The sequence below is a fragment of the Dermacentor silvarum genome, chromosome 4 (genome assembly GCF_013339745.2).
Source record: "Dermacentor silvarum isolate Dsil-2018 chromosome 4, BIME_Dsil_1.4, whole genome shotgun sequence".
Lineage (NCBI taxonomy): Eukaryota > Metazoa > Arthropoda > Arachnida > Ixodida > Ixodidae > Dermacentor > Dermacentor silvarum.
In genome coordinates this window covers 182374693-182400402 of record NC_051157.2, presented here as the reverse complement: position 1 = coordinate 182400402, position 25710 = coordinate 182374693, and the positions used below count along the sequence as shown (strand labels likewise).

The 25710-nt window shown below is 47.0% G+C and overlaps 2 protein-coding genes across 2 annotated transcripts in view; one reads left to right on the top strand and one right to left on the bottom strand.

The window, feature by feature from the left end:
• LOC119450821 (DDB1- and CUL4-associated factor 13) overlaps positions 1 to 22163 on the top strand; it is a 32671-nt gene extending 10508 nt beyond the window's left edge. Inside the window, exons 7-11 of the mRNA XM_037714315.2 lie at positions 4251 to 4318; positions 9865 to 9961; positions 11435 to 11570; positions 20800 to 20963; positions 22049 to 22163. Coding sequence (XP_037570243.1) covers positions 4251 to 4318; positions 9865 to 9961; positions 11435 to 11570; positions 20800 to 20963; positions 22049 to 22136 — 553 coding nt within the window. The 3' untranslated portion in view covers positions 22137 to 22163. The remainder of the gene's footprint in view (positions 1 to 4250; positions 4319 to 9864; positions 9962 to 11434; positions 11571 to 20799; positions 20964 to 22048) is intronic.
• The window catches only part of LOC119450820 (succinate dehydrogenase [ubiquinone] flavoprotein subunit, mitochondrial-like), a 43136-nt gene continuing 39578 nt past the window's right edge, over positions 22153 to 25710 (bottom strand). The window contains exons 15-16 of the mRNA XM_037714314.2: positions 23563 to 23676; positions 22153 to 22620 (exon numbers count right to left, since the gene is read on the bottom strand). Coding sequence (XP_037570242.1) covers positions 22534 to 22620; positions 23563 to 23676 — 201 coding nt within the window. The 3' untranslated portion in view covers positions 22153 to 22533. The remainder of the gene's footprint in view (positions 22621 to 23562; positions 23677 to 25710) is intronic.

Here is a 25710-nt window from a genome sequence, read left to right as displayed (position 1 = left end):
CAAGGAAAAATACAATTTCATTGCCTTTTACAATGTGAGCTACAATCGAGCCAATCGAAAATGAGTCATTAACGGGACACTAACAAGACGCACTAAATCAGCTTAGATTGATAAAGTATTGTTTTAAAAATTTGTTTTAGTTAATCTTGTGGTAAGTTGATCACTAAAGAGAAAATGAAGGTCAAAGTTCCAATTTCAGTTTTGCACCGGAACGCCAGCGTATGTCAGGGTGGTATCATGGATTGCAAAGTAATTTTTTTATATTTGAGCCATTGTGGCTTTTTTAGAGTACAATGTAGTCCGACTACATCTTTGTCAATGATAGATTAACTTGGCCCGAGCAGGTGCAGTCAGAAGTCGTGACGTCACGGTGAGTCGGTGCGGGAGTTTGAAGGCGGTGTCACCACCAGTCTATGTTTTTGGAATAGATTTTGGATTAGATTCTCTTCTGGCTTATCAAGCATCCTCTATGGTAACAGTAGCTCTTTAATATTGTATCAATACAGTCCAACTTATTTTTTTCTCATTAAGCTCAGCAATGCAGCTCATACTTTTTGCAATCAGTGCACCACATTTGGGACCTCATCCAAGGCGAGGGGGTGGGTGAGTTGGGACAGACTCAGAGTATATTTTGAACGCTATGGATACCATTGCCAGGGAGCCTGGTCATGCTAGTGGAGCTCTTCAGCTGAAACACTGTTTAAGAGGCTTTGAGAAGTTGCCATTTACCGTAAAATTCCGAGCAAGCGCCCCCCCTCGAGCAAGTCCAAATTACCGGCAAAGTTAGGGGGGGGCGCTATCCTGGAACGGCACCAAAATTCAAGATGGCCACGACAAAATTTTCCCGCAAAAAAAAAAAAACGCAGCGCAGTGGGAATAGCATTAAAATTTTATTGAACATGAACTTTATTAAGCCAAAGATTTGTTAGTGGTGTTTATCACTCTCAACGCCACCGTTACTCAAAACCACCAAAAGAACTACAGAAAGCACATCAACGCTGCACCGGCGCGTCGCCGCGACCGGCGACGCGAACATTGGTTATGCAGCTTCTGTTCCAGGCAAAATTATGTCCGCGAGAGTAAAGTGACGTGTAATGTTCACTTTATTAAAAACCATGTCCACGGTGAAACGTTTAGCACTAATGAGAGTTCCGATACAAGTGAAGCTCAGCTGCGGTGCATGGCTACCGATGGCGGACAGCGAACCACGGCTCGGCCATGCTCGCATCGCAGCTGGTGGTGCCGCAAATATCAGCATGTTTTCTTCATCGTGTGAAATTACTGCGAGGAGAGGGTAAAGCGGCAACGACGGTAACAAAACATTGCTGCTTGGGAGCGTCGGCGGTTCGTGCTGAAGCGCCGTCTGCTACAGATTCGAAGTGAACTGAAAAAGGCCTAGCGACGATATCGGTGGCGAGTGATTAGCAGCGGTGAAGCTGCCGGCGATGCCAGAGCGTAGCCGCGACCACTCCTCTGTCGCCGAGTGGTCACGTCGCTGTGCCGCAAGGAAATCCTCTGTGCTGTCTGAGAGACAGATCGCCGTCGGCCGGCTGTCCGTGAACGACAGACCGCCAGCCGCAGTTCGCCCCGATGCACTCGTGTGCCCACTGGGGCGCCCGGGTACGACCATGATTCGATGAAATGGCTCGCCCCGATGCGCACCGGTGCGATTTGCCGAATTTGCCATCATTTTCGTGGACTGGATGTGGCAGGCCAGTGTTGGTGCGGAGGTCGCTTTCCCGGAACGGCGCGGAAATTTGAAATTAGCAGTGAAGTTAGGGGGGGGGGGGGGGGGGGCTCTTGCACGGGTGGGGGCGCTTGCTCGGAATTTTACGGTAGGTTGATCTTCGGGGTTTGGTCATTGAAGGGACACTTAAGAGGGTTGTTAATCCAAGTTATATCGTTGAATAACAACTTCGAGAATTGCAAATATGGCTTACTCTTACCTCGGCAGAATGCCAGAAAGACTGATGGTGACGCTGCTTCGAAGTTCCTGCACCCACCTCTCACGATATCACAGATTTCGGCAGTGTCTGGCTTAGGGCAGTTCACCTTTAATGAAAAATAATAATGTTGCATTTGAAGATACAGTATAGACCACTTATAACGTAACCGCTTATACTGCAGGACTGGATATACTACGGTCTTTTCAGACTCCCGTTAATTTTCCCATAGCACTCCATGTATATGCATACCGCTTACAGTGCAGCCGCGTGAGATGAAATACTGGTTATAATGCGGTTTCCGCGGGAAAATCTTGCTGACAAGGGCGGTAGCAAGCGCGCTTCTCAACGAGGTGCGCCCACCGATGGGAGAGGAGATCAACGAGGGCGATGCGGAGAAGGAGCATGAGTCCAAGGGCGATAAAATCGTGTCCGCGCGCCGTATGTGCGAGTGAAAGCGCGCGGGGGACACACGCCTTCACGGAGAGCAAGCGCACAGCAGAGATACAGGCCTATTCTAGCCACTGTGGCGGAGAGCAAACGCGACTTCCATCGTGCGAAAGGCCATGGGGCGACGGGAGGGAGGGTGGGCGACGCTTTGCTGTGGCACCAAATGCGTATCTTGCAACCGGGCGCAAGAGAAACTGGTGACGCTATCTCCACGCGAAAGGAGCAAAGCGGGAAGGCAGCACGAGAGGCAGAGGGGGGGGGGGGGAGGCGACTTCTACTCTGCCAACAAATGCGTTCGCGCCTGTGCCGGCTGTCGGTGTTGTCGCGCGCACCCTATCTTGAAAGCGATCTCCACACGACTCTGACCTTTGTATGCGCTATGCTTACGCCGCTCAGTTTCCGTTGAAGCGATAGACCGCACAAACCGTCGCTTGCTGTGGCGGCCACTTTTCCCGACGCCCGCGTTTTGACAGTGGTTGTCTGCGGTCATCGAGTCTATTTATGTTTGCTTGTGCGTGTTGACACCACGCTTGTTAATTCAGTTAGTAAGCGAATGTGTCAAGATTATGCAGCCGATAAAACTACTATCCCTACTCCTTATAGCTCTCTACTAATTTGCTATCGCAATTGATGCTTCGCCTTTCGGGAGAAACTGAGACATTTTTTTTTTAATTATTACTTTGTCTGCTTCATGCGAAGATCGTGGGTACTTGGACATTAACTTTTGAATGTTTGTAAATTTAAACGGATGCAAAACTTCCAGTTGCACCCTTCGATTCTAGAATATGCGCGGCCGCTTGGTCTACATGTTTTGCATACGTTGTGGGGTCTCACGCATGCTCTACAACACAGTATAGTGCAAACAGTCAAAAGGGCATTTATTGCACCTTTCATACACTAATGCATGCTAGCCGAATTATGCATGAAACATTCACATGGGCGCACGACAAATCAAGAAAGTCCGAGTCGCCGCGACCGGATAGGGAGTGAATATGTTCGCCCCATGCTATGACACCATCGCCTAGTCGTTCACGTGTTCGTCCATACCGGTGCCATGCTCCTAGCCATGCGAGATGGTCTCACGAAGCGTGGACCGGCGCACGCGCGGGATGTCCGCATCGCCCACCGATCACAACCCGAAGAGCAACCGCGTTCTCCCTTTTGCGCCCGCCTAACCCCCCGCCGTCAGGTGGCGTTAGCAGCGCAACACTAGCGCCATCTTTCGTAATACGCTGCAACTCCGCTGCCATAAAGCTACGCGGAGAAGCCAGATTACGGGAGCCATGCGGGGAAAACAACATCAGGGGACGCGTGAGAGTCGCGCATCCCCACAACGTGCAGGGCTTGAAAATCGTTGTTTTGGTTATAGTGCGGTACCGCTTATAGTGCAGATATTTACGACTCCGCGACTTACGTTGTAAGCGGTCTACACTGTACATGAAGACCACCCTTTCCAAACCTTTTCTGCACGAAGCATACCCAAATATGCACGGGAGTGCCGTGAACCTGAAGTTGCAGCTTGTGTGATCAAAGCAGCACATTGGGTGGGTGATATAGTGTGGCTGATAAGAACTTTCCTGTCACTTGAATATCCCAATGACTCAGTACAGACAGGATTCTGTGATTGCCTGCACAAGTGGCTGAGGTCGTAGCATATGATGACCATCCTGCAGTCTCAGCCGTCATTGATACTACAAACACACTGTGATGTGCACCTGTGCGGGAGCCAACATGTGAGAGAGTTGAAATTAAGCATGAGTGCTGATATGAATTTTATGGTAATCCCCTATTCCAGAATCGATTTATTATTTTTTTGAAGTAAATGTGCTAAGCTGCTCACATTTTCTTGCCTTCTAGCCTGTATACGTTTGACATGCGAAAACTGAAGTCGGCCATCAATGTGCACATGGACCACGTCTCGGCTGGTAAGTGAAGATCATCAGTGTTGTGTAGGGTTGTGCGAATGTTCTTAAGTATAAACTTTCGAATGACGAATCAAATGATGTCCTATTCGATTCAGTCTTCGAGCCGAATAGCCGCTATATTCATAAATGTGAATATTTTTCTAATACTTTTCTAATATTTTAAAATGTCAACTGCGGCCAAATAAATATAAAGTTGGAGCAAAAGTACGGTACCCCAGCGGCATAGTGTAGACATAAAACATGGGAACATCCATACTGGAGCAGGCTACATTGCTTAGGCAACCATACCTTACAGGCTGTAGAGAGATCATGTGCACTCTCTGAAGAGTCCTGTGCATGCGAAGAGAGTACTTGTTTGCTCCTAATGCTCCATGTATGCTTTTAATAAACAACGCTTAATACTAGCATACTATGTAATGATACAAGCTTGCTAACCTAAGGAATACTAGGATGTGAACATCGTTTTATATTAATTGTGATAATGGCTGTTCATTATTCGAACACTATAAGAAAACTATTCTATATTCGATTCAATTCACTTCCGACACTATTCGATTGGTATTCGATTCAATCTCAAAAATCACTATTCGCACACCTCTAGTTACGTGTGGTAACTATCTTTTGCGGCTCAGTGTCAGAATTTTAATGTATACTATCGTTTATTAACATCTTTGATGGCCTATAACAGGGTCTCCAGAAGCACCTTCAACTTGGCCTACCCATGATTTGAGACAAGTGTACACCAGAGGAGTGTCTTTGTTGTGCCTTTTTGATGGAGTTGTCTCAGTGATGCCTATGTGAAAATGCGTGTGATTATGGCTTTGCAACAGTGAAGAAAAGGCGAATGAAGTCTAGCTGAATGGTGGACATGGCTGACTCCCGCATCTTCACAGAATAAGTGCGTAGTTCACCACTCTCTATCATCCACTGCCACCCCCACAGTTCCAGAGCATATGCCAGTCCCAAGCAACAGGAACGACTACATTTTCGGCTTACTCATTCAGTGGTGTCAGCTACAGTGGAATCTCGTTGATACGATTCTGTATAATACATCTTTTTTTTCTTTTCCCAATATTTTGTATTTTGTTTACTACTTATGTACCCCACTCCCCTCTGTAAAGCTCTGTGCGCTTGAGGAAAAAATAAATAAAATAAATAAGTACGATTTGTTTGGATAATACATTGGATGATACGATTTTCGGAAGATACGCTTCATTTTCTGGTTCCTGTGAAGATCATATCAACGAAATTCTACTGTATGCTGGGTGTTTCAGCGAACTTTTTCAAAAATTTTGAAAGGTTGCCTGTGGCAGATAGTACAATTCAAGTTCATCTACTCGAAGAGGTGGACATTACTTGCACAAAAAATCGAAATGCATAATTGACTAATTAACAGAAAATGCTAATTATGTTAACTAATTAATTACCTTATGCCTCCATATTGTAATTTACAAATTCTAGCTGGGGAGTTCGCAAGGCAGATCCACTTGGAACAAATTCTCAGGATGACACCGGTTTCGAGATATTAATTCCTGAACTTTCCGGAGAAATGCTTTGGCATTCCAGGCATTCGTTATTAATGCTGAAACTTTAAAACCTCGAATTAGCGAAATTAGCAGTGTTTCTCGCTGCAAGTACAACTTTGTGATATCAAGGTTTGACTGTAGTGCTTTTCATTCGAGTGCTGAGGTGCACGAGGTATCACCTGTTTGACCTAATCACTCAGTTGCCTGGCACATAAGTGCACTATTTAGGTGCGGTGTGATCTTCCAGTCCATATTTTTCGTGCCTTTTTAAAAGATTGCCATTGTTCTGCACCATAAACTGTCAGCATAGAGTCTTAACATATATTATTTTTTGTTGCTCATCACTGATCATGTTGTCACGAGCCTTCAGAAGTAGTATTGTAGGTTCAATAAACCGTAGAGCAGCTGGCTCCTGGAAAACTTGTCCGTCGGGGCGGGCTCTCGAGCAGGGAAGAGGCGCACGGTTTTCTTTGTTCTCTTGGGCTCGACCCACTCTTGCCGCCGACCCACTACCTACAGGTGGAAATATCCCCCCTTCCAAACAAAATCATCGCCTCGATGCTAAAAAAAAAAAAAATTGGTGTAAGAAGAAAAAGAAGGCAGGCAAGGCGAAAGTACACAAAAAAAAGTAAACCTCACGCCGACACAGTCAATGAACGAAGAAACAAGCTCCCGAAAATAAATAAAAAGTAGAAACAAAGAAGGGCATGAGAGAAAAAAAACAAAAACAAAAAAAGCTACAGACGCGCTATGTATGGCTTCATGCGCACAACATGAACTATATCTGAGCTCGGTTGTCTTTGTGTCCTACTCCGTGTCTGCGATGTTGTGTCCAGAAAAACTTCATAGTTTACGTCACTGATGCGGCGGAGCACTTTATACGGACCGAAATACCGGCTCAGCAGCTTTTCACAGAGGCCACGACGGTGAACGGGGGTCCACACCCAAACTTGGTCCCCGGGGTTGTAGGACACGTCCCTGTGGCGGATGTTGTAGTGTCGTGCGTCTGCCTGCTGCTGCTGGCCGATATGCAGCCGCGCGGGCTGCCGAGCTTCCTCAGCACGCTCTGCAAATTCCTCGGCGTCAGTTGTCAATAAGTCAGCGTCTTGACACGGCAGCATAGCGTCCAGCATCGTCTGGACCGTAGAGAAGGCGAAAGGGTGTGAAGCGCATCGTCTCTTGCACGGCGGTGTTATACGCGAAGGTCACGTAAGGCAAGATCCGATCCCATGTTTTGTGTTGGACATCGATGTACATTGTGAGCATGTCTGTGACTGTCCGATTCAGTCACTCAGTAAGTCCGTTGGTCTGTGGATGATACGCGGTCGTCTTGCGATGCCTAATTCAAAAACTTCATCCATAAGCTGCGCTGTGAATGCTGTCCCTCTGTCTGTTATTACAGTGGAGGGAGCGCCGTGACGCAAGATGATGTGGCGCATGAAGAATTGCGCTACCTCTGAGGCCGCGGCTCATGGGATCGCCTGTGTCTCAGCATACCGTGTTAAATAATCAGTCGCGCCGATCACCCATTTGTTCCCGTTAGCAGACAGAGGAAACGGTCCGAGAATGTCCATGCCGACATGGTCGAACGGCATGTGAGGTGCTTCAAATGGCTGAAGTAAGCCAGCCGGCTTAACGGATGGTGTCTTGCGGCGCTGGCATTCACAACTGTCTTTAACATAATGTTTGACACTTGCCGAAAGCCGGGGCCAATAGTACATTTCACTTACTCTAGCGAGTGTTCGTGAAAAGCCTAAATGACCAGATGTCGGTTCGTCATGGCAGGCAAAGAGGACATCGTCTCGCATGCCCCTTGGAACCACCAGGAGGTAAACACGGCTGGTCGAACGGGCGTTCTTCTTTCGAGAAGAACGATGCCGCCACCCCACCCATCCCTCACCAGAGCTGAAGCCACGACCTGGAGGCAACTCCAGACCAACACCTATCCTCATCTCACGCTCCTTCACGCGATGTACCCCACCCTTTATCAGCCCCTTTGTCCTTTTTGTACAGAGCGAGCTACCCTCTACCACACCACATGGGAATGCCAAAATATCCCCAATAACTCTCCAAATCGAAACGCAACGCACGAGCAGTGGGAGATGGTGCTGACCAGCTCGGCACTGGAGGATCAGCGAAAGCTTATCGCCAGAGCCGAAAGTGCTGCCACCGCCGCTGGGGCCCTGGACTGAAGGCTCCACCCACCACGGAGATCGACGCTTCTCCGTGCCTCATCAAAATAAAGTTTTGTCTCTCTCTCTCTCTCTCTCTTATACAGCACATTGTCTCGCAGACAGTAGGACATCAACGAGTGGGACAGATGGCGTAGTATGGCTGTGCCGCGACCCTCTAAATGATCGATGATCGGTCGAATCTCAGCGTCGTCACGCTGCCGTCTGCTCAAGTCCGACGAACTAATGGCGCCCAGGAAGCCATCATCGTCCTCTGTTTCCTGACTGGCAGGATCAATGGGTGCGCGGGACAGTGTGTCAGCGTCTTCATGCTTACGACCAGACTTATAAACAATGGTGATGTCAAATTCCTGTAGCCGCAACCTCCACCGTGCCAGTCGTCCTGAAGGGTCGCGCATGCTTGCCTACCAACAGAGGGCATGGTGGTCCGCCACTACTTTGAAGGGACGACCATAGAGATAGGGGCGAAACTTGATGATCGCCCACACGACCGCGAGGCACTCTTTCTCCATAGTTGAATAATTCACCTCGCCACAAGACGGGGAGCGGCTGGCATACGCTATAACTCTTTCCACTCCATCTTAAACTGGACAAGCACTGCGCCAAGGCCAATGCTACTAGCGTCGGTATGCACCTCGGTATCAGCATCATCGTTAAAATGTGCAAGAACGGGTGCTGACTGCAGGCGCTGTCGTAATTCAGCAAATGTCGGTGGCAATATGCTGAGTCTGATAGCACAGAGATAATCAAAAGAAGCCCAAAGAGAGATGAAAAACACTTCACTGTGTACTGCTCACAACATAAATGTTTTGAAAGGGCTGGATGCCATTGTGGCTATGTAAGCATTGTTGACGAGTTGGAGGTTTCAAATGTTGACAAGCACTTCCAGAGCTGAACCACTTTGCTGGCAGTGGCCAGGTTCCTTCCATCACACCTGACCCATGCCGCAGTTGAAGGAATGCAGTTCAGGGATGCACTTTTTTCATCAGGAAGTTATTGAGATTACGGCAGTTAATGTCCAAAAGCAGCTGAGTGTAAGAGCATTCTGTCCCGGTCGGGAATCGAGCCCACAACCTCGTGATCACACCAAAACACCATAGCCACTGAGACATCACAGCAGGTCCGGGATAATTGAGAGCTGTGGTTCAGGAGGTTCAGTGAACCACGAGTGAATTGAACAGACCCTTTATCAAAAAGCCCACTGTGCTACATTTGAGAGTTAGAGAAGCCAGTGTGCTTGTGTCATATAGGAACAGCTGGTCTAAGTAGAAATTGAACTGGTGCTAAAATGAATTTGGGTATTCTGTTTTATGCAGGTCATCACTCAAATAATTTTTAGCTTAAGTGCAAGACAAACTTCTTGTCTGGGGAGACTTTTGGAAACATGAAGTGGCTTTGTGTGTATGTTGTTCACATTAGCGCAATCGGTTACTTTACAAACTGCAGTCAGAAAATGAAGCAAGACATTCTGAACTGAAGACATCCCTAAGTCACTGAAATGGGGGATAAACTTGCAGGGTGCAATTTCTGGTTAACATGACAATCTGTGGATACACTGTCAGTGATTTTGTTGTTTGCAGCCAGTGGATATGCTAACCATGTGAGGATTTATGATGCAGAGAATGCAGAGTCTTTGCTGTTTTTATATGTGCTATGAAATGCTGTGTGCTAATATATAGTGAGGCAACTGCAAAGGCTGCGGTTTCGCCCATTGGCAATTTATCAATGCTCATCTGAGCACGTTTAATACCAACACGAGTGGGAGCTCTAATAAATTCCGGTGGTAGGATATCTGCTTGATTGTTCTATTGTCTTGGCCTCGTCGCAGTGATGGATGTCGATTATTCTCCAACTGGGAAGGAGTTTGTGTCCGGCAGTTACGACAAGACAGTGCGCATCTTCACAACAGACCATGGACACAGCAGGTATGACAACTTGGATCTATCAAAAAAACTTAGCAGTTGAAGAAAAATTCATTCAAGATAAATTTTACGTCATCTGTGAAACTTTCTTTTTGAGAAACCTGTATGTTTCTTTAGCTTCGTGCTTCTGCTGGGTGGATGAGAACACTTCCCAGTCACCTTGTAGGCTTCTGCAGAACTGATTTGCCAACTATTGGTAATGGTAATCTAAGATGCTACATCTGTGCCAATATGCAAGGCAGAAATTATGGAGCACCGACATAGAGAATGGGCACTAGCTGCTGCCACACTAGGGCACTTGTCAAAGGTGAAAAAATAAGTAGGGAACATGTGTTTTTTGCCAACACCATTATTGTGGCAGCATATGTGTACATTAAATGAGTGCTCGTTACGTTTTTTTTTTTCTTTTTTACCAGAAATATCAGTGTGGTACTTTGTTCATTGATAGAAGTGGTAATGTAGACTAGGCCGCAAACGTGCATAGCTATCATTTGCATGAATTGAGAGGCTCGTTACTGAGTTCTAAGGAAGCGGGACAGCAGGACTGATGCTTTTGCTGCCCATCTTCACTTGCGTGCATGGTTTTCTGAATGGTGGTTGATGAGTTTCTGCTCTGCACAACTTGTAGCAGCCCGAGTGCATTCTCTCAACACTTGTTATTTGGAAAATATAACGGCATGGCCTTCCATCTTCATGTGCATGCTGCTTAAAAGGAAGTCAAAGGTCATGCAATGGGCGATGGAACGCAAAATAAGAGGTACACTCCGCGACGAAATATTACGGACTATGAAATCTGAGAGAAAGCTGAATATCTCCGCAGCCTCACAACGCAGCCTGGTATTTGCATTTCGGGCCTCGACTAGAATAAGCTAGCATCATTGTCGTATACAGTTTTACTGGCTACTGCTACAGGCTGCTCTGGAATTGAACGTATCTGACATCCCGTGGTCTGTAAACTTTTGTCGCCGGGTGTACAATGTTAAGAAACAGAATTGTGGCTGTTTGGGCTTGTTCATTCAACATCATGACAAGTACTAGGACAGAAAAACACAGACGGACAGAAAAAAAGACGCAGACGAGCACTATAGAATCGTCTGTTGTCTCATTTTTTTCTGTCCATCTGTGTCTTTGTGCGCTACGATTTGTCATTATTTTAACAAATGGGAAGGTGGCATTAATGAGGGAGCAAACATCACTAGATAATTTCAACTTAAGGTCAAGAGGAAGAAGTGGAATTGGGACAGGCAGTGTAATGCGTAGAGCAGGTAACTGGTAGGTTATTACACCAACGAACTGGGTGCCTAAGGAAAAGAAGTGCAGTTGAGGATGGCCCAGAAATAGATGTTTGGATGAGGGTAGGAAATTTGAAGACATTACACGGAGTTGGATGACTGGAGATCCCTCGGAGAGGTCTTCGTCCTGCAGTGGTTATAATAAAGGCTGATGATGATGGTGATAAGTTGCCGTCTGTTGCAGGGAGGTGTACCACACAAAGCGGATGCAACGCCTGACGTGTGTGCTGTGGTCACTGGACAATCGGTACATTGTCACTGGCTCCGATGAAATGAACATCCGTCTCTGGAAGGCATATGCTTCTCAGAAGTTGGGAGTGGTACGTATTGTCATCTCTTATTATTTATGCCACAGTTCATGAATTTCAGGCTCAACTAAATTCATGTTTCATGGACAGTTTATGTTGAGAAAGACAATTTGTATGTCTCCTGCTCCTGATGATGTGTGTTAACTCCATTTGTGATTTAGATGCTGATGGCAACTTCGTTAATTCAACCTTGATGGGACTGACAGATTGATCAAATTATCTAGCAGGCCAAATTAAAAGAAAAGGAAAAAATAAATGTCCAACCACTAACTGCTTCGTTTGGCAGCATTTTGCCAATTTTAATTGCTATTCAAATCAAATGCACACCCACTTTTTATGGGTTAATAGTACGAAACATTGTACATAAAATTCTAACACACAAAAGGAGGTAGCATGCCTCCAGTTCTGGCTATTCACAGAATGAAAACTTACTCCTTATGTCCATCTTCATCAATCTCAAACGACTTGTCGTTTGAGATTGATTAGCAATTATATGGACACTCCAGGCGCATTTCTGCCGTCGCCGTCAGGTTCCGTATAAAGTCCATCGGTGATAAAATCGTCGCCGTGCGCCGTATGCTGTGTGTGTGAGTGAAAGCGTACAGGGTTCAGCTGTCAATCGCGGCTCAATGTAGCGCATGCAAGGGAGGAAGGCAGGCCGGAAGAGCATGGTCTTCTTTTGGCGCGCGAGGCACAGGGGCGAGGCGACGGAGAGTGAGCCGACGTTCTGCTCTGTTGCTGTGAGCAGCTATGTCGGCTGCTGCTTACAATGTGGCCATGTGGGTGCCATATCTTGAAAGGTATCTGCGATGTGGGTGAAATGTGCGCCTGCGTGGACCTCATCTTCAAAGCGATCTGCGATGGGGACAAAATGCATGCGCCAAGTGCCGGTAGCTTCGTATGCGCTGTGCTTTCGACGTTTAGTTCGTGTTGAAGCGATACGAGAGACAGCGCGAAGGTCAATTTGTCTGCTGCTGCTGGCGCACTTTCTCAGTCCGGCGTTTTCACAGCGAGTTTTTTACTACCATTTGTCGTCCTTCGTGTGGTCCACTATGTTTGATAATCTTCATTTCTTGAACGACTCAACCATTGCAAATGGGATGGTGGCTTACTCCTAGACCACTTCCCAGATGCTAGTCTCCAGAGTGCTGAAAACATCTGACGTGACTCTGTTGCCGCTAACTTGGCATGTAAAATACCTTATCTTTTGAATGAACTTTTGTATTTAAATCCTAAAGGCGGCTCATTGTCATCCTAGAGTTTCCTACAAAATTTTCTAGAGGGAACTGTGGCGCTAGTGTCTGTGGCAGCTGCCAAGCAGGGTGCTTCAGCCAGTATGGAAATGATGGTTAGTACATGGATTTGCCTAAACTTCGTCCCTCTGGCTTCAAGCGGCCTTGTGACTTTTGCAAATTGTTCATAGTATTTACCAAAATATTTTGTTACACAGTCGAAACCACATACCGATACCGGTATTAACATTATATCAAACACAGTTAACTTTCATTAATTTGTTGCTGACGGGACCAACGAAACTGGTCAAATTAAACAAAAAGTAGAAAAAATGCCTAAACACGTTGACTCACTCGCAGTATTTGCTTTTAAAGTTAGCTTTGCCTTAGTACAGCGTTGTTATGCGGTGAAGCATACCAAGTGGGAAAAGGTGCCACTGTTTCGGACCATAGCACGTGTTCCTTATTTTCACACACATGCGCCGTCTTCAGTTACTGTACGAGCACCGAGATGCCTAGTATGTTTACCGGCAGGCGTTCAGGGTTTTAGATAGACCCTTGCTCTTTTGTTGGCTTTGAATGCCCCCTCGACCTTTTTTTTTTTATTGCGATAGCAATTATATGGACACTTCAACCGGATTTCTGCCGTCGCCGTCAGGTTCCCTATAGATAAAATCTTCGCCGCGCGCCGTATGCCCGAGCGGAAGCGTGCGGGGACGCGCGCTATCACGGAGAGCGAACGCACTCAATCACCCACGCGCAAGCAAGGAAGCGGGAAGCCAGCGCCGGAGGGAGCTGGGGGGGGGGGAGGGGGGGGCGCACTTCCACTCTGCCAGCAACCGCGCTCGTCGCTCGCTCGCACCGTCGCTTATCTCCACACGGCTCTGACCTTTATGCGCCGTGCATTCGCCGCTCAGTTTCTGTTGAAGCGATAGACCGCACGTACCTTTGCCCGCTGCGGCGTACGGGCTCGCTGCCAGCGTTTTGACAGTCGTTGTCTGCAGTCATTCAGTGTGATCTATTCATGTTTGTTTGTGCGCGCTCACACCACGCTTGTTCATTCAGTTAATAATAGTCGGGCCAAATTTTCCAACGCACGCTACACATGCAATGCTGCCCGGATCGGCAGTGCAGCACTACAGGTGTGTCCCTTCGCACGCGCTGCCCACGGGAAGCGCTTCTCATGAACACCACCGTTTCACACGCGCCTTCTCGTGGTCATCGAGTCTCTCTTCATGTCGGTCTACTTACAGCGCAGCACACCTGCTTAGTTAATCAGCTCATGTTTACTACAATTCATATTGCTACCAAGGCCGCTCACCTTACTTCGTATGGCATTGCTGTGTTGCTATCGCATTCATTGCTTCGCCCTTAGGGCGAAACTGTGACATTTTTTTTAAATCTTACCGCTTTCCTATTTGCTAGCATTTCCAAAGCGCAATTGGTTTTTCTCGGCTTCTCGATGCATGGCTCGTGCGTATAATTAAGGAGCGCTTTATAGGCCCCATTAACAGTGTCACATACGAGACACACTTCGCAGGTGCAACGAGGGCTCAAATCGCCACAGCAATGACATAAACAGCTCTGAATGGCAGCCAGTATGCTAATTAGGCATCTAGGTGCTCGCACTGTTACTGGAGACAGTGCATGCACGCATGTATAATTAATAAACGCATACTATGTCCCATGAAAATGGGCCCTTTCTTTTTGTTAATATGCTTCACTGCAGTATTTTTGGATGCTTCACCGCATAACACCGCTGTACTGCGGCGAAGCTGACCAGTCAAGTTCAAATTATCCGGCGAAGGCAAATTTTTATATCTAAATAACGGAAGTTTGGGTCCATAGAAATGTATTGGCATTGGCAGGGACCGTCATCAGGATCGAATTAACCAAAAAAGCTGCATTAACCAGAGTCAAATTAATGGAAGTCTACTGTATAATAGTGAGCAGCCAATGCACCATCAACTTTTGTATGGGTTTTGTGGTAAAATAAACCGCTAACTACAATGTTCTGATGCCACGTTACTGGTTATAACAATTAAATTTTACTTCTGGGTGTGTCCACAGAAAGAAAAAAAAATTTTAAATTCTCGGGAAAGAAAAGGAAGGGGGAAGAAAGAACGCAAGCCACACCTGCCTTTGTGTCATGCACCTGGCACTTAGGCCTCCTGTGCCCCTCCCCCCTTCTACGCTCTCTCCAATGTGGAAGGGAGAGGGGCGACTAAGGTGTGCCGTGTGGAGAGCGCTGCAGAAACACAGGTGTGATAAAGTGGCTTACTTTTTTTTTCTTTTTCTTTGGTTTCAAGAAAATGTGGTGTAGGCATGCCATGCGGGGTGCACGGGATACAGTTACTCTTTTTTATTACCGGTTAATATGTTTCTGGAAAACAATTTTTCAGCACTAACGTTCAGTAAATTGCCAAACTGCAATTCATGGTACGTTTTCTCACAGTACTCGCTTGCCTGTGTCACGTGAAAATGCCGGCGTGCACTCGGTTTCCTCTTCCAGTACCAGCAAATCTATTCGCTATGTCGCATTCAGAGCATCACTGCCAACTCCATTGCGATAAGGTTCTTCACCTATCTGTTTCACAGCGCTTGGGGCCTAGTGCTGTTAGAAGCGTACTGCTCGCCTTTAATAGATGATAACACGAATGCGCCTGTTTCCTGCTACAGGTGGTGCGAAGTGAGCATCACATTTAAATTAAAATAAATTCTGCGGTTTTATGTGCTAATGCCATGGCATGCCGTAGTGGGGGACTCCAGATTAAATTTGACCACCTGGAGTGCTTTAACATGCGCTAAATGCAGAATACACAGGCATTGTTTGCATTTTGCACCCATCAAAATGCATTTGCCGTGGCCTCGATTTGATCCCACACCCACGGGCTTAGCAGCGCAACATCAAAACCACTACGTTACCACGGCGAGTGCGTCACGCTTCGCTCTGGTGGAATAATATAGCATACTGGGATCACTCACCAGCTCAATTTTGTGTCGGTTTCTGGTGGCTGTCACTGTCTTAAGTCGCTATGGAATAGGAAAACAACAACATGCGTCTTGAGCCGCTCGGGCCCCGCCAGCTCAATACGCTTCGGTGTCTCATCATCATCAGCCTATATTTATGTCCACTCCAGGATGAAGGCCTCTCCCTGCGATCTCCAATTACCCCTGTCTTGCACTAGCTGATTCCAACTTGTGCCTCAGAATTTCCTAACTGCATCACTCCGCCTAGTTTTCTGCCATCCTCGACTGCGCTTCCCTTCTCTTGGTATCCATTCTGTAACTCTAATGGTTCACCGGTTATCCATCCTACGGCTTACATGGCCTGCCCAGCTCCACTTTTTCTGCTTAATGTCAACTAGAATATCGGCTATCCCCGTTTGTTCTCTGATCCACACCGCTCTCTTCCTGTCTCTTAATGTTAGGCCTAACATTTTTCGGTCCATCGCTCTTTGTGCTGTCCTTAACTTGTTTTCAAGCTTCTTTGTTAACCTCCAAGTTTCTGCCCCATATGTTAGCACCGGCAGAATGCAATGATTGTACACTTTTCTTTTCAACAACAGTGGTATTCTCCCAGTCAGAATTTGGTAATGCCTGCCGTATGCACTCCAGCCCAATTTTATTCTTCTCTAAATTTCTTTCTCATGATCAGGGTCCCCTATGAGTAATTGACCTAGATAAACGTACTCCTTTATAGACTCTAGACTCTAGAGGCTGACTGGCAATCCTGAATTATTGTTCCCTTGCCAGGCTATTGAACGTTATCTTTGCCTTCTGCATATCTTCAACCCCACTCTTACACTTTCTCGGTTAAGGTCCTCAATCAGTTTGCTATAGTTCGTCCCCATTGTTGCTGAATAGGACAATTTCATCTGCAAACCGAAGGTTGCTGAGATATTCGCCGTTGATGCTCACTCCTAAGCCTTCCCACTCTAAGAGCTTGAATACTTCTTCTAAGCATGCAGTGAATAGCATTGGAGAGATTGTGTCTCCTTGCCTGACTCCTTTCTTGATAGGTAACTTTCTACTTTTCCACCCAACGACATCGACATCTGCGGAACTAGCTGCTTCGCGCTGCACTTTGTTTCGTCAATCGGGAACCACCTCGACAATGGTCAATATTCAGTGACTCTAAGGCAGCCCTACAATCTGTGCTATCAGCTCTGCGTCGCGGGCCATACGAACAGCTCGTATTCGATATTAGGCACCTACTCCATACATCACATGAGAAAGGACACCACGTGGCATTTCAGTGGCTTCCAAGTCACTGCGGTGTCATAGGGAACGAAGACGCCGATAATGCCGCTCGGGCAGCTCTTGACGACACACAGGAAGAGGCCATACCACTCTCACGGTCCGACGCTGCCAGCAGACTTCAAGTGCTTGCCCAGGAGATCACGCTCTCTCTATGGTGCACACCCAGCGGCCAGACCAACCGGAGCAATCGTCACTACCACCTGCCCTCTTTGATGCATCTGGACTCCGCCGAAGAGAGGCCACTATGCTTTATCGCCTATGGCTAGGGGTGGCATTCACTAAATCTTATTCATTTCTGATCGGAATGGCCGACAACGCTCTTTGCGATGCCTGTCTTTGCGAGGAGACACTGGAACACATTCTATGCGACTGTCCTGAATATAATGTTCAGAGACACAGTCCCTGGCGTCCGTTCTAGCGCACCTTGACAACAGACCAATGTCAGCTGAAGTGATTTTCACATGTCGTCAACAGAAGACATCGCAGCTGAAGGCGACGAAGGGACTACTTCGGTTTTTAAAAGCAACGGGCTTGGACAAGCGGCTGTGACAGTGATGTCAGGCACCACGCAAGAGTGACGGACTGTGACTCACGATGTGTGTGCTGTGCTGTGTGCTCTCTCTCTCTCCTCCCCATCTTTCATTCCCCCTCATCCCGCTCCCATGTGTAGGGTAGCAAACCGGTTGTGCTGAACTGGTTAACCTCCCTGCCTTTCCTTCTCCACTTTTTCCTTCCTTCCTTCTACTTTTCTTGTGGAGAAGCAAGGTTGCTGTGCAATCCTTGTAGATATTAGCCAATATATTCACGTATGCATCCTGTACTCCTTGGTTACGTAATGCCTCTATGACTGCTGGTATCCCTACTGAATCAAATGCTTTTTCATAATCTATGAAAGCTGTATAGAGAGGTTCATTGTACTCCGCAGATTTCTCTATTACCTGGTTGATGGCATAGATATAATCCATAGTAGAATATCCGTTTCTGAAGCCAGCCTGTTCTCTTGGTTGGCTGAAGTCAAGTGTTGCCCTGATTCTATTTTAGATTACCTTGGTGAATATTTTATACAATACTGAGAGCAAGCTAATGGGTCTTTATTTCTTCAATTCTTTAACGTCTCCCTTCTTATGGATGAGTATAATGTTGGCGTTCTTCCAGCTTTCTGGTACACTTGAAGTCGTGAGGCATTGCGTATACAGGGGTGCAAGCTTTTCAAGTATATCTCCTCTCATGCCACAACAATTCTCGCCAAGTGGGCGCATAAAAACTTTTCACCAAAAAGCCATACCCGAAGAAGCTACTGACTGAGGCTGAATCCAAGGAGTGCAAACGCTTGCCAAAGTCACAAAAATTACCATGCGCTTCACAGGCTGCTCGTGCCTCCCCAGCTTAGTGCGCATTGGCATCTCTTGTTGCGATGATTTGTGCAGTGCTTCACAATGTGTGGATTTAAACTACAGTTGAGTCTGCCAAATTCTTTAGTGACTTCAGGTCGTACGTTTTGCCAGTTAGTTTTTTTCTCGCATTTTTTTTTACAATAAATATGAACCAGGTTCTACTGTAAATCCAACAATTTGCAATAATTCCGCATGTGCGCGAAGTTTTATCCTTCTGCGCTGAGAAATATAGGATTGCTTCGAAATTTAGGTGAATAAAGGCAAATAAAGAGCAGTAAATAAAGCCGTGTAGAGAGGCGCAAGAACATCTGTAGCCACAAGCATGAAGGTCAGACAAATCCATGTACTAATCATCATTCCTATGTAGCTGAACAATCACAGCCCCAAAGTTCCCTCTAGTAGATTAGTAGAAAACTCTTTGATCATCATCCTAAGCTAGGACTTCTTCTTCTGCCACCTTGTGATGGCAATGACGATGTTACTGACTGACCGTAGGTTGTTGCACGCTACGAATGCTATTTTGTATACAAGTTACACACAGGCAATTTACGAAGCACTTTAGTTGAAGAAAAGCTGTGCATTAGAAATGAGTAAAAATGGTAATAATTCATTGCGAGCGCTGTCGTTTTCGTTAAATGCGCTGAAGGTAGGCTGAGAATATGCTCTTTTTGGAAATTATAGTCTTGTCACATTCGCTGTCCTTTAAGTGCTATCAAGACAGACGCTGCAGCCATCATGGTCAGCATTCAGGTCACCATTGGGGGCCAAGTGCATGCTTGCTGACCACTCAAGTTCGAATTATCCAGTAAAGCCAGTATCAGGATTGGATCAGTGAAACAATGTTATTAACCAGAGTCAAATTAATGAAAAGTGTGTTGGCCTTTGGCAGAGCCGCATTATTTTGGCTTGGCTAGGCTAGGCAAGGCAGTGTCACTTCAGATTGAAAAGAAACACTTGCATATTGACAAAGGCTGACACCGAATGCAAGATGTGGCTGTACACTTGTCCCAGAAATCTTTCCATACATGAATGCAGCAAAATTCTACATACAGTCAACGACCGATTTTTTGGACATGCCCGATAATTCAGACATCCTCGCGGCACTGCCACATCCAATCAATGTATAAGAACGTCTGAAATTTTGGATGTGACAAATCTCCGCCGTCTGACCTTCTGGACTTTTTTACAATGACCACAGGCCCGAAATGGTATTAATCGAAGCCACCACCGCCGCCATTTTCATTAGAGAGGTTTAGCTTGTCTGGTAATCAGATGAACGCAGGCGGACCGAGCGTTGGGGTGGAGGTGTAAACGTGAGCGGCATGTATGGTGCTGCCACCTGGTGGCGCAGAGCTCGGACAAAGACAGCTAATATTGCAGTAACGAAGTGTATTCTACTTCGCTGCTGGTGTAAACTTTCGGTAGCAACACGATTACGCCACTGCCGAAAATTGACACTAACAGCGAAGTAGAGTACACTTGGTTACTGCAATATTAGCTGTTTTTGTCTGTCTGATCTCTGCGCCACCATGCAGGAGGCCGCTCACGTTTCTGCCGTTTACCCAATTGCTGGACAAGCTAAACCTCTCTATTATCTCGCCGCTTCGAACCGGCGCTTTCGCACGCAAATCCACCGTGGCTACGCTAGGCCTAGCTACTTCGACGTTCACAACCAAGTTTTTTGCTGTTCGGTGCCGTGCTTTTTATTCAAATAATTCACCGCTGTTAGCAATGACGCCTACTCCGCCTTGGTAATCCTTGCCAATGGCTTCGAAGCTCAGAAAGCACAGCGTGTTGCAATTATTGGTTCCCAAAAGTCAGCTTTGCCTAACTACAGCAGTGTAATGCGGTGAAGCACACGCGATGTATTGCGGCAAAGCATATCATGAGTGGGAAGGGGCAATTGTCACGGTATGTATTCCTTAATTATACACGCGTGCAGCCTGTCTCCTATCACAGTACGAGCACTTATAAATGTACTGGCAGGCCTTTAGAGCCATTTCGGACGTGCCTGTGGTGATTTGAAGCCTTGCAGGGGCAGTAAAAGGCATGCATTCATTTTTTCGGATGTTTTTGCGGCCCCTAGGGTGCCCGAAAAATCGTACGTTGACTGTATTATATACAATCATTTAAACGTTCTGATGGCGATGTTTAATGTGTAAAAATATGTTGATAAATAAAATTTATTGATTTCCTATGGCCCGGTAAGGAAAGAGTTATGCATCACTGCAGTATTGCTGGCTTTCTGCAGCTATGTCCTTTGTCTCGTGCAGCCTTATTGGTTTACTCATAGTTTCGTGGTGCGTTGTACACTAGAATACTAATAATGCGATTGCTTTTTGTATGCGGCAGCTGGGCCACCGGGAGCAGATGACGTTCCAGTACCAGGACAAGCTGAAGGAGCGGTTCAAGCAGCACCCACAGGTGCGCCGCATTGCCCGCCACCGGCACGTGCCCAAGCACGTTCACAATGCCCAGAAGGAGAAGCAGGCCATGCTCGCATCCCAGAAGCGAAAGTACGCACACCGTTGCTCTAAGCGGGCCCCGTCTTTTCCCAGAATGGCTTCGGTTTTTAATATGGTCATATTTAAAGCACTTATCGTCCATACATTCTCGCGTAAAAACCACAGCTTTTTTGTGCATGTGTGGTAATCCTTGCCAATGGCTTCGAAGCTCAGAAAGCACAGCGTGTTGCAATTATTGGTTCCTAAAAGTCAGCTTTGCCTAACTACAGCAGTGTAATGCGGTGAAGCACACGCGATGTATTGCGGCAAAGCATATCATGAGTGGGAAGGGGCAATTGTCACGGTATGTATTCCTTAATTATACATACTGTGACAATTGCCCCTTCCCACTCATGATATGCTTTGCCGCAATACATCGCGTGTGCTTCACCGCATTACACTGCTGTAGTTAGGCAAAGCTGACTTTTGGGAACCAATAATTGCAACACGCTGAGCTTCGAAGCCATTGGCAAGTTTTCTAGCTGGAGCCCACACACAAGTAAAAATAGAGTAAATGTGTACGCATCTTGAAAAACATCAGCTAACATATGGCCAAATTGAAACGCGCTAACAGTTTCATCACGTTCGCTTGCCCGAGAGAATTTCTTAATGTGCATGCCACTTATCAACGGATGCATCGGTGGCTTAAGGGTTTCAATATCGGACTTCTGTGCTAGTATCCTGCGGTCAGACGATTTTATCGAATTATTTTGTTTTTCTGAAAATGAGTTTACCAAGTCACTATGCCATTTGAAGCCAGAAGGACAAAGTGTAGGCACATCCATGTGTTAACAGTCGTTCCCCTGCTTTGCTGCTCCCGCTAGCAATTATTGCAAGAAACTATGCATAACACAACAACATTCTGCACACACATGCATTCCTTGGGTAACTGGAAATTTCTGGCAGAAGCCTTCTTGGGTTGGCTCTGATGATGACATTAACATACCTGCCAACTCTCCCGAACTGAACGTGCCCAGTGGCGAGAGGCCTCACGGGGTTCGTAATTACCCAATTGCAGCCCTGGTAGTCATCGACCATGGGTTTGTACTCGTCTGCAAAAAAAGGGGATGACATGCTTGCCTCTTCTCGTCGTGCAGGGAGGCCAACCGCAGGGCTCACAGCCGTCCTGGCACCATCCCGTACAAGGCGGAGCGGACCAAGCACGTGGTGGCCGAGGAGCAGTGAAGAAAATAAAGACTCGTTTCACTTTGCTCTTGATTCTTTTATTTCTCCGTTGCTCCGCACGTCCAGTCATGTGTGGGGTGGCACAACAGTCCTGTCCTCACGCTGTACTCATCTAAAGAAAGCTAAGCACTCTTAACAGCCACCGGGTAACAAAGCAGAAAAAAAAACAAGGTTGAGACTCGTCAACCAGATCTATGTACAAGGAGTTTGGGGGGAGAGTCCAGGCGCCCCGCTCCCCTCGCAGGATTGCGTGACGAGCGCTGAAAGACGTTTGTGAACCTCGTTGCTTTGTCCTGGTTTTCCAAGAAATGAGCAGCTGTGAAAGGGGAGCGTGTGTGTGCGCTTTACTTGCTAAGATGAGGTGCTTCTTTTAACTTAGTGGGCAGCTTGGCATGGCTCAGTAGACCCTGACGGCAGGGGGCACCATCTTGCACTCCTTCTGGTCGAGGGTCTCGTCGATGACTGGTCGGTAATTCAGTGTGACCTGCACAGTGATAGCACGAGGAGAAAAGAAGTGTTCACAGGAAGGTGGAGACAAAGTGATCAACAGCGGTCGATCAAGGAGTCGACCTTTTGGCAAGGGAACTGATGAAGGTAAGTTCCCTTGTCGCAATGTAGGCAACGTGATTACTGCTTTTATCATTCAAAGGAAACCTAATGTTCTAGCTTGACTTTTGTGTTGACAGTCCCTTTAAAGGCATTCATATCTGCTAGCCAAGAAAACAGCTCTATATTAGCATCCAAGATTGCCAATAAAGTGGTCTTAAAAGACTTTTAGAACATAGCAAAAAAACATTGCCAATCTATTAATGAGGCATCTATGAACATGAGAGCAAAATATTACTGCACTGCATGCAGCAGGGAATTGACAATCTTGTGTCAAAAGTTATGCCTCCTCTCGCATCCACAATGTCGACACCGAAAGCTGATCGGTAGCAGTTACCCGACCAACGCTAGTGGCCGATTTTGTAATTGGTGACATTCTCAGTAATACATAATTGCTAATTTTTAGTTAAATTCAATATATATTTGCAGCCTCAAAAAGATAGAAAAATAATTTCATCTTTTCACTGCCCGTAGCTGCATCTGCTGCGCGTGGTGGCCTCCAAGAAGGCAATGGCACACGTAACGTAGTAGTCTTTCGCGACGCCACGGGGTGCCATGACAAGCCCTTTCACCGCCGCGACTCTCAACTTTTGGCTACTCCACTGTGTAGCTTCCAGTGTGCTTGCAGAGACAAAAAGAGATGCAAGCCAGGTATCGGTGCGATAACTCAGTTGAACGATTAAAAAAATATCTACGACCAGAGATTCATGGGACGACGTGAGGCCATTCTATGATTAGTTAGAAAAGTGCTTCAGGGCCCCTTTAAAGTACACAGTGAAATGCTTGCCAGCAAAAGGTGCACCTTTGTGCTAACACCCACCTTGCCCGTCGCAACGTCCATGTCTGAGAGGGTGTGTTTCCGCCAATGCTTCTCCAGGGGAAGCTTCTGCTGGCCTTCCAGGGGCTTGGCATAGTTGAACTCATCGATGCGTTCCTGCGAGGGAAGGGCCACCATTTGTGCACGGTTGAGACACGTCGCTGTCAAAAGGACAAGCAACTGACAGCTAGCATGTATTTTTGACAACTGGCTCATTCACAGTGTCGAGTGTTGCTCTTTTGGCAAGAGTGAAAGCACGCTGGCAATGACCAGAGGACGAAGCAAGATGAGTGCAATGTCATCCACCTTGCACTTCACATGCTGCCAGGTACAAACTGATCAGCCTAGCAATGCATATAATTATGGTATTTTCCACTTTATTAGTGGTGGTCGTTTTGCATAATTTACATTGGTGTGTCTCATACAACGGTGCGACTAACGTGCATAAAACTATGTGTGCTGGCACAAGCAGTATTTTTTTTTTTTTTTGCCGAAAACGAGAAACTGCATGGCAGCATTCTGAGAGAAATAGAATCTTGTATTAACAGTAGAGGAAACAGAAACGGTACAGATGGCAGCACCTAGAGCTCGCTGTGTAGACAGCATTACGGTAGCAAGAGTGAAGGTCACCAGTGTGGCCTCCATGCTATAGGTGCCTTCGTGATTAGAAAGCACATTATTGTTTGCTGTTATAGTTTAGTCTTTCTTAAAAAAGGTTGAAACTACAGGAGTGATGCAATAAAGAACTAAGGGGCGCCGCAATATTTTACAGTTGTAGTACCTGAGATACACTGTACTTCCGAGGTATAAAAGCACCATTTGGATCATCATCAGTTACCCGTGCAAGAAGTCGCAGTGCTTCCGGCTTTCGTCGCCATTTCACTTTTAAAGCGAATACAGTCGAACCAGATATAGCAAACCTACATACAGTGTAGACCGCTTAAAACGTAAGTCGCCGGAGTCGCGAATATCCGCGCTATAAGCAGGTACCGCACTATAACCAAAGCAACAATTTTCCAGGCCCGCACATATGCAAAACATGTGCACCGAGCCGCCACGCGTATGCGACAGTCGAGGAATGCGGCTAGAACATTTGCATTCAATTTACAGTCGAATCTCTTTAATTCGAATCAAATCACGTGGCGGCGCCTTCGACCGGCATTGCTCCGGCACCGCCATAGAGTAAAAGTACTAGCCACCGTAGTAAAAGCTTAGGAGAGACCCCTGAATGTCGCACGCGAACAAAACAAAACAAAAAAAAAAACGCGGCGAAAATTTCACCCTATCTCAAATGGCAAGGTCGCAGATTCTCCGTTGCGCAGGAACATGCGTGTACATGCCGACGTCTCAGCCACGCTACCGTAGCGATGTGTAGAAAACGGAAGTGAACCCTTCTTTCTCCTTTATGCTTCCTCTACTTTATAGTCACGTGTTGACCTTGCACTGCTGTGGCTATGGCGCAAAGGGAAGCAGGCAGCGCTGTCCCAGGTCGGCGAACGAAACCGCCCACGCCGGCAAACGCCCGCTTCCCGATAACGGCAGAAAACGAAACTTCGGGGAGCTGGCGCCGGGCCGGCTGGAGCGGCGGCCGGCGCGCACGGTGACGGTCGAAAGTGAGGGAGCTACGGGGGAAAGCGAGGAGGAGCCACCGAAGCAGCGGAGTTGCCAATGCGAAATCCGCTTCTCTGCCGTCCTCCTCCCTCACATTCCACGGTGTCCGCGTGTGCCCTTCGCCGTGATGTGCCGGCGCAGCCTGCTCCCCGAAGTTTTGTTTACTGCCGTTATCGTGAAGCAAGCGTTGGCCGGCGTTGGCAGTTTCGTGGCGCTCGCTCGCTATGCGCGCCTGTGATATTTCACGACTCGCACTCAAGATTTTGGTTTCAGCCTCACTGGCTGTTCGTCCGCACCACATGCCCTTCTCCTCCACTTCGTCTCTCTTTCTTCCTCGAGCACTCCTTGGGGCACCCGTTTGAGGGGAGCGTTTGCCGTCTCCGCTGACTTCCGTACTCCCAGATAGCCGCACTGTAACCGGTATTTCGTTTCCCGCAACTGCACTATAAGCGATACGTGTATACATGGAGTGCTATGGGAAAATTAACGGGAGTCTGAAAAGACTGCACTATATCCGGTGCTGCACTGTAAGCTGTTACA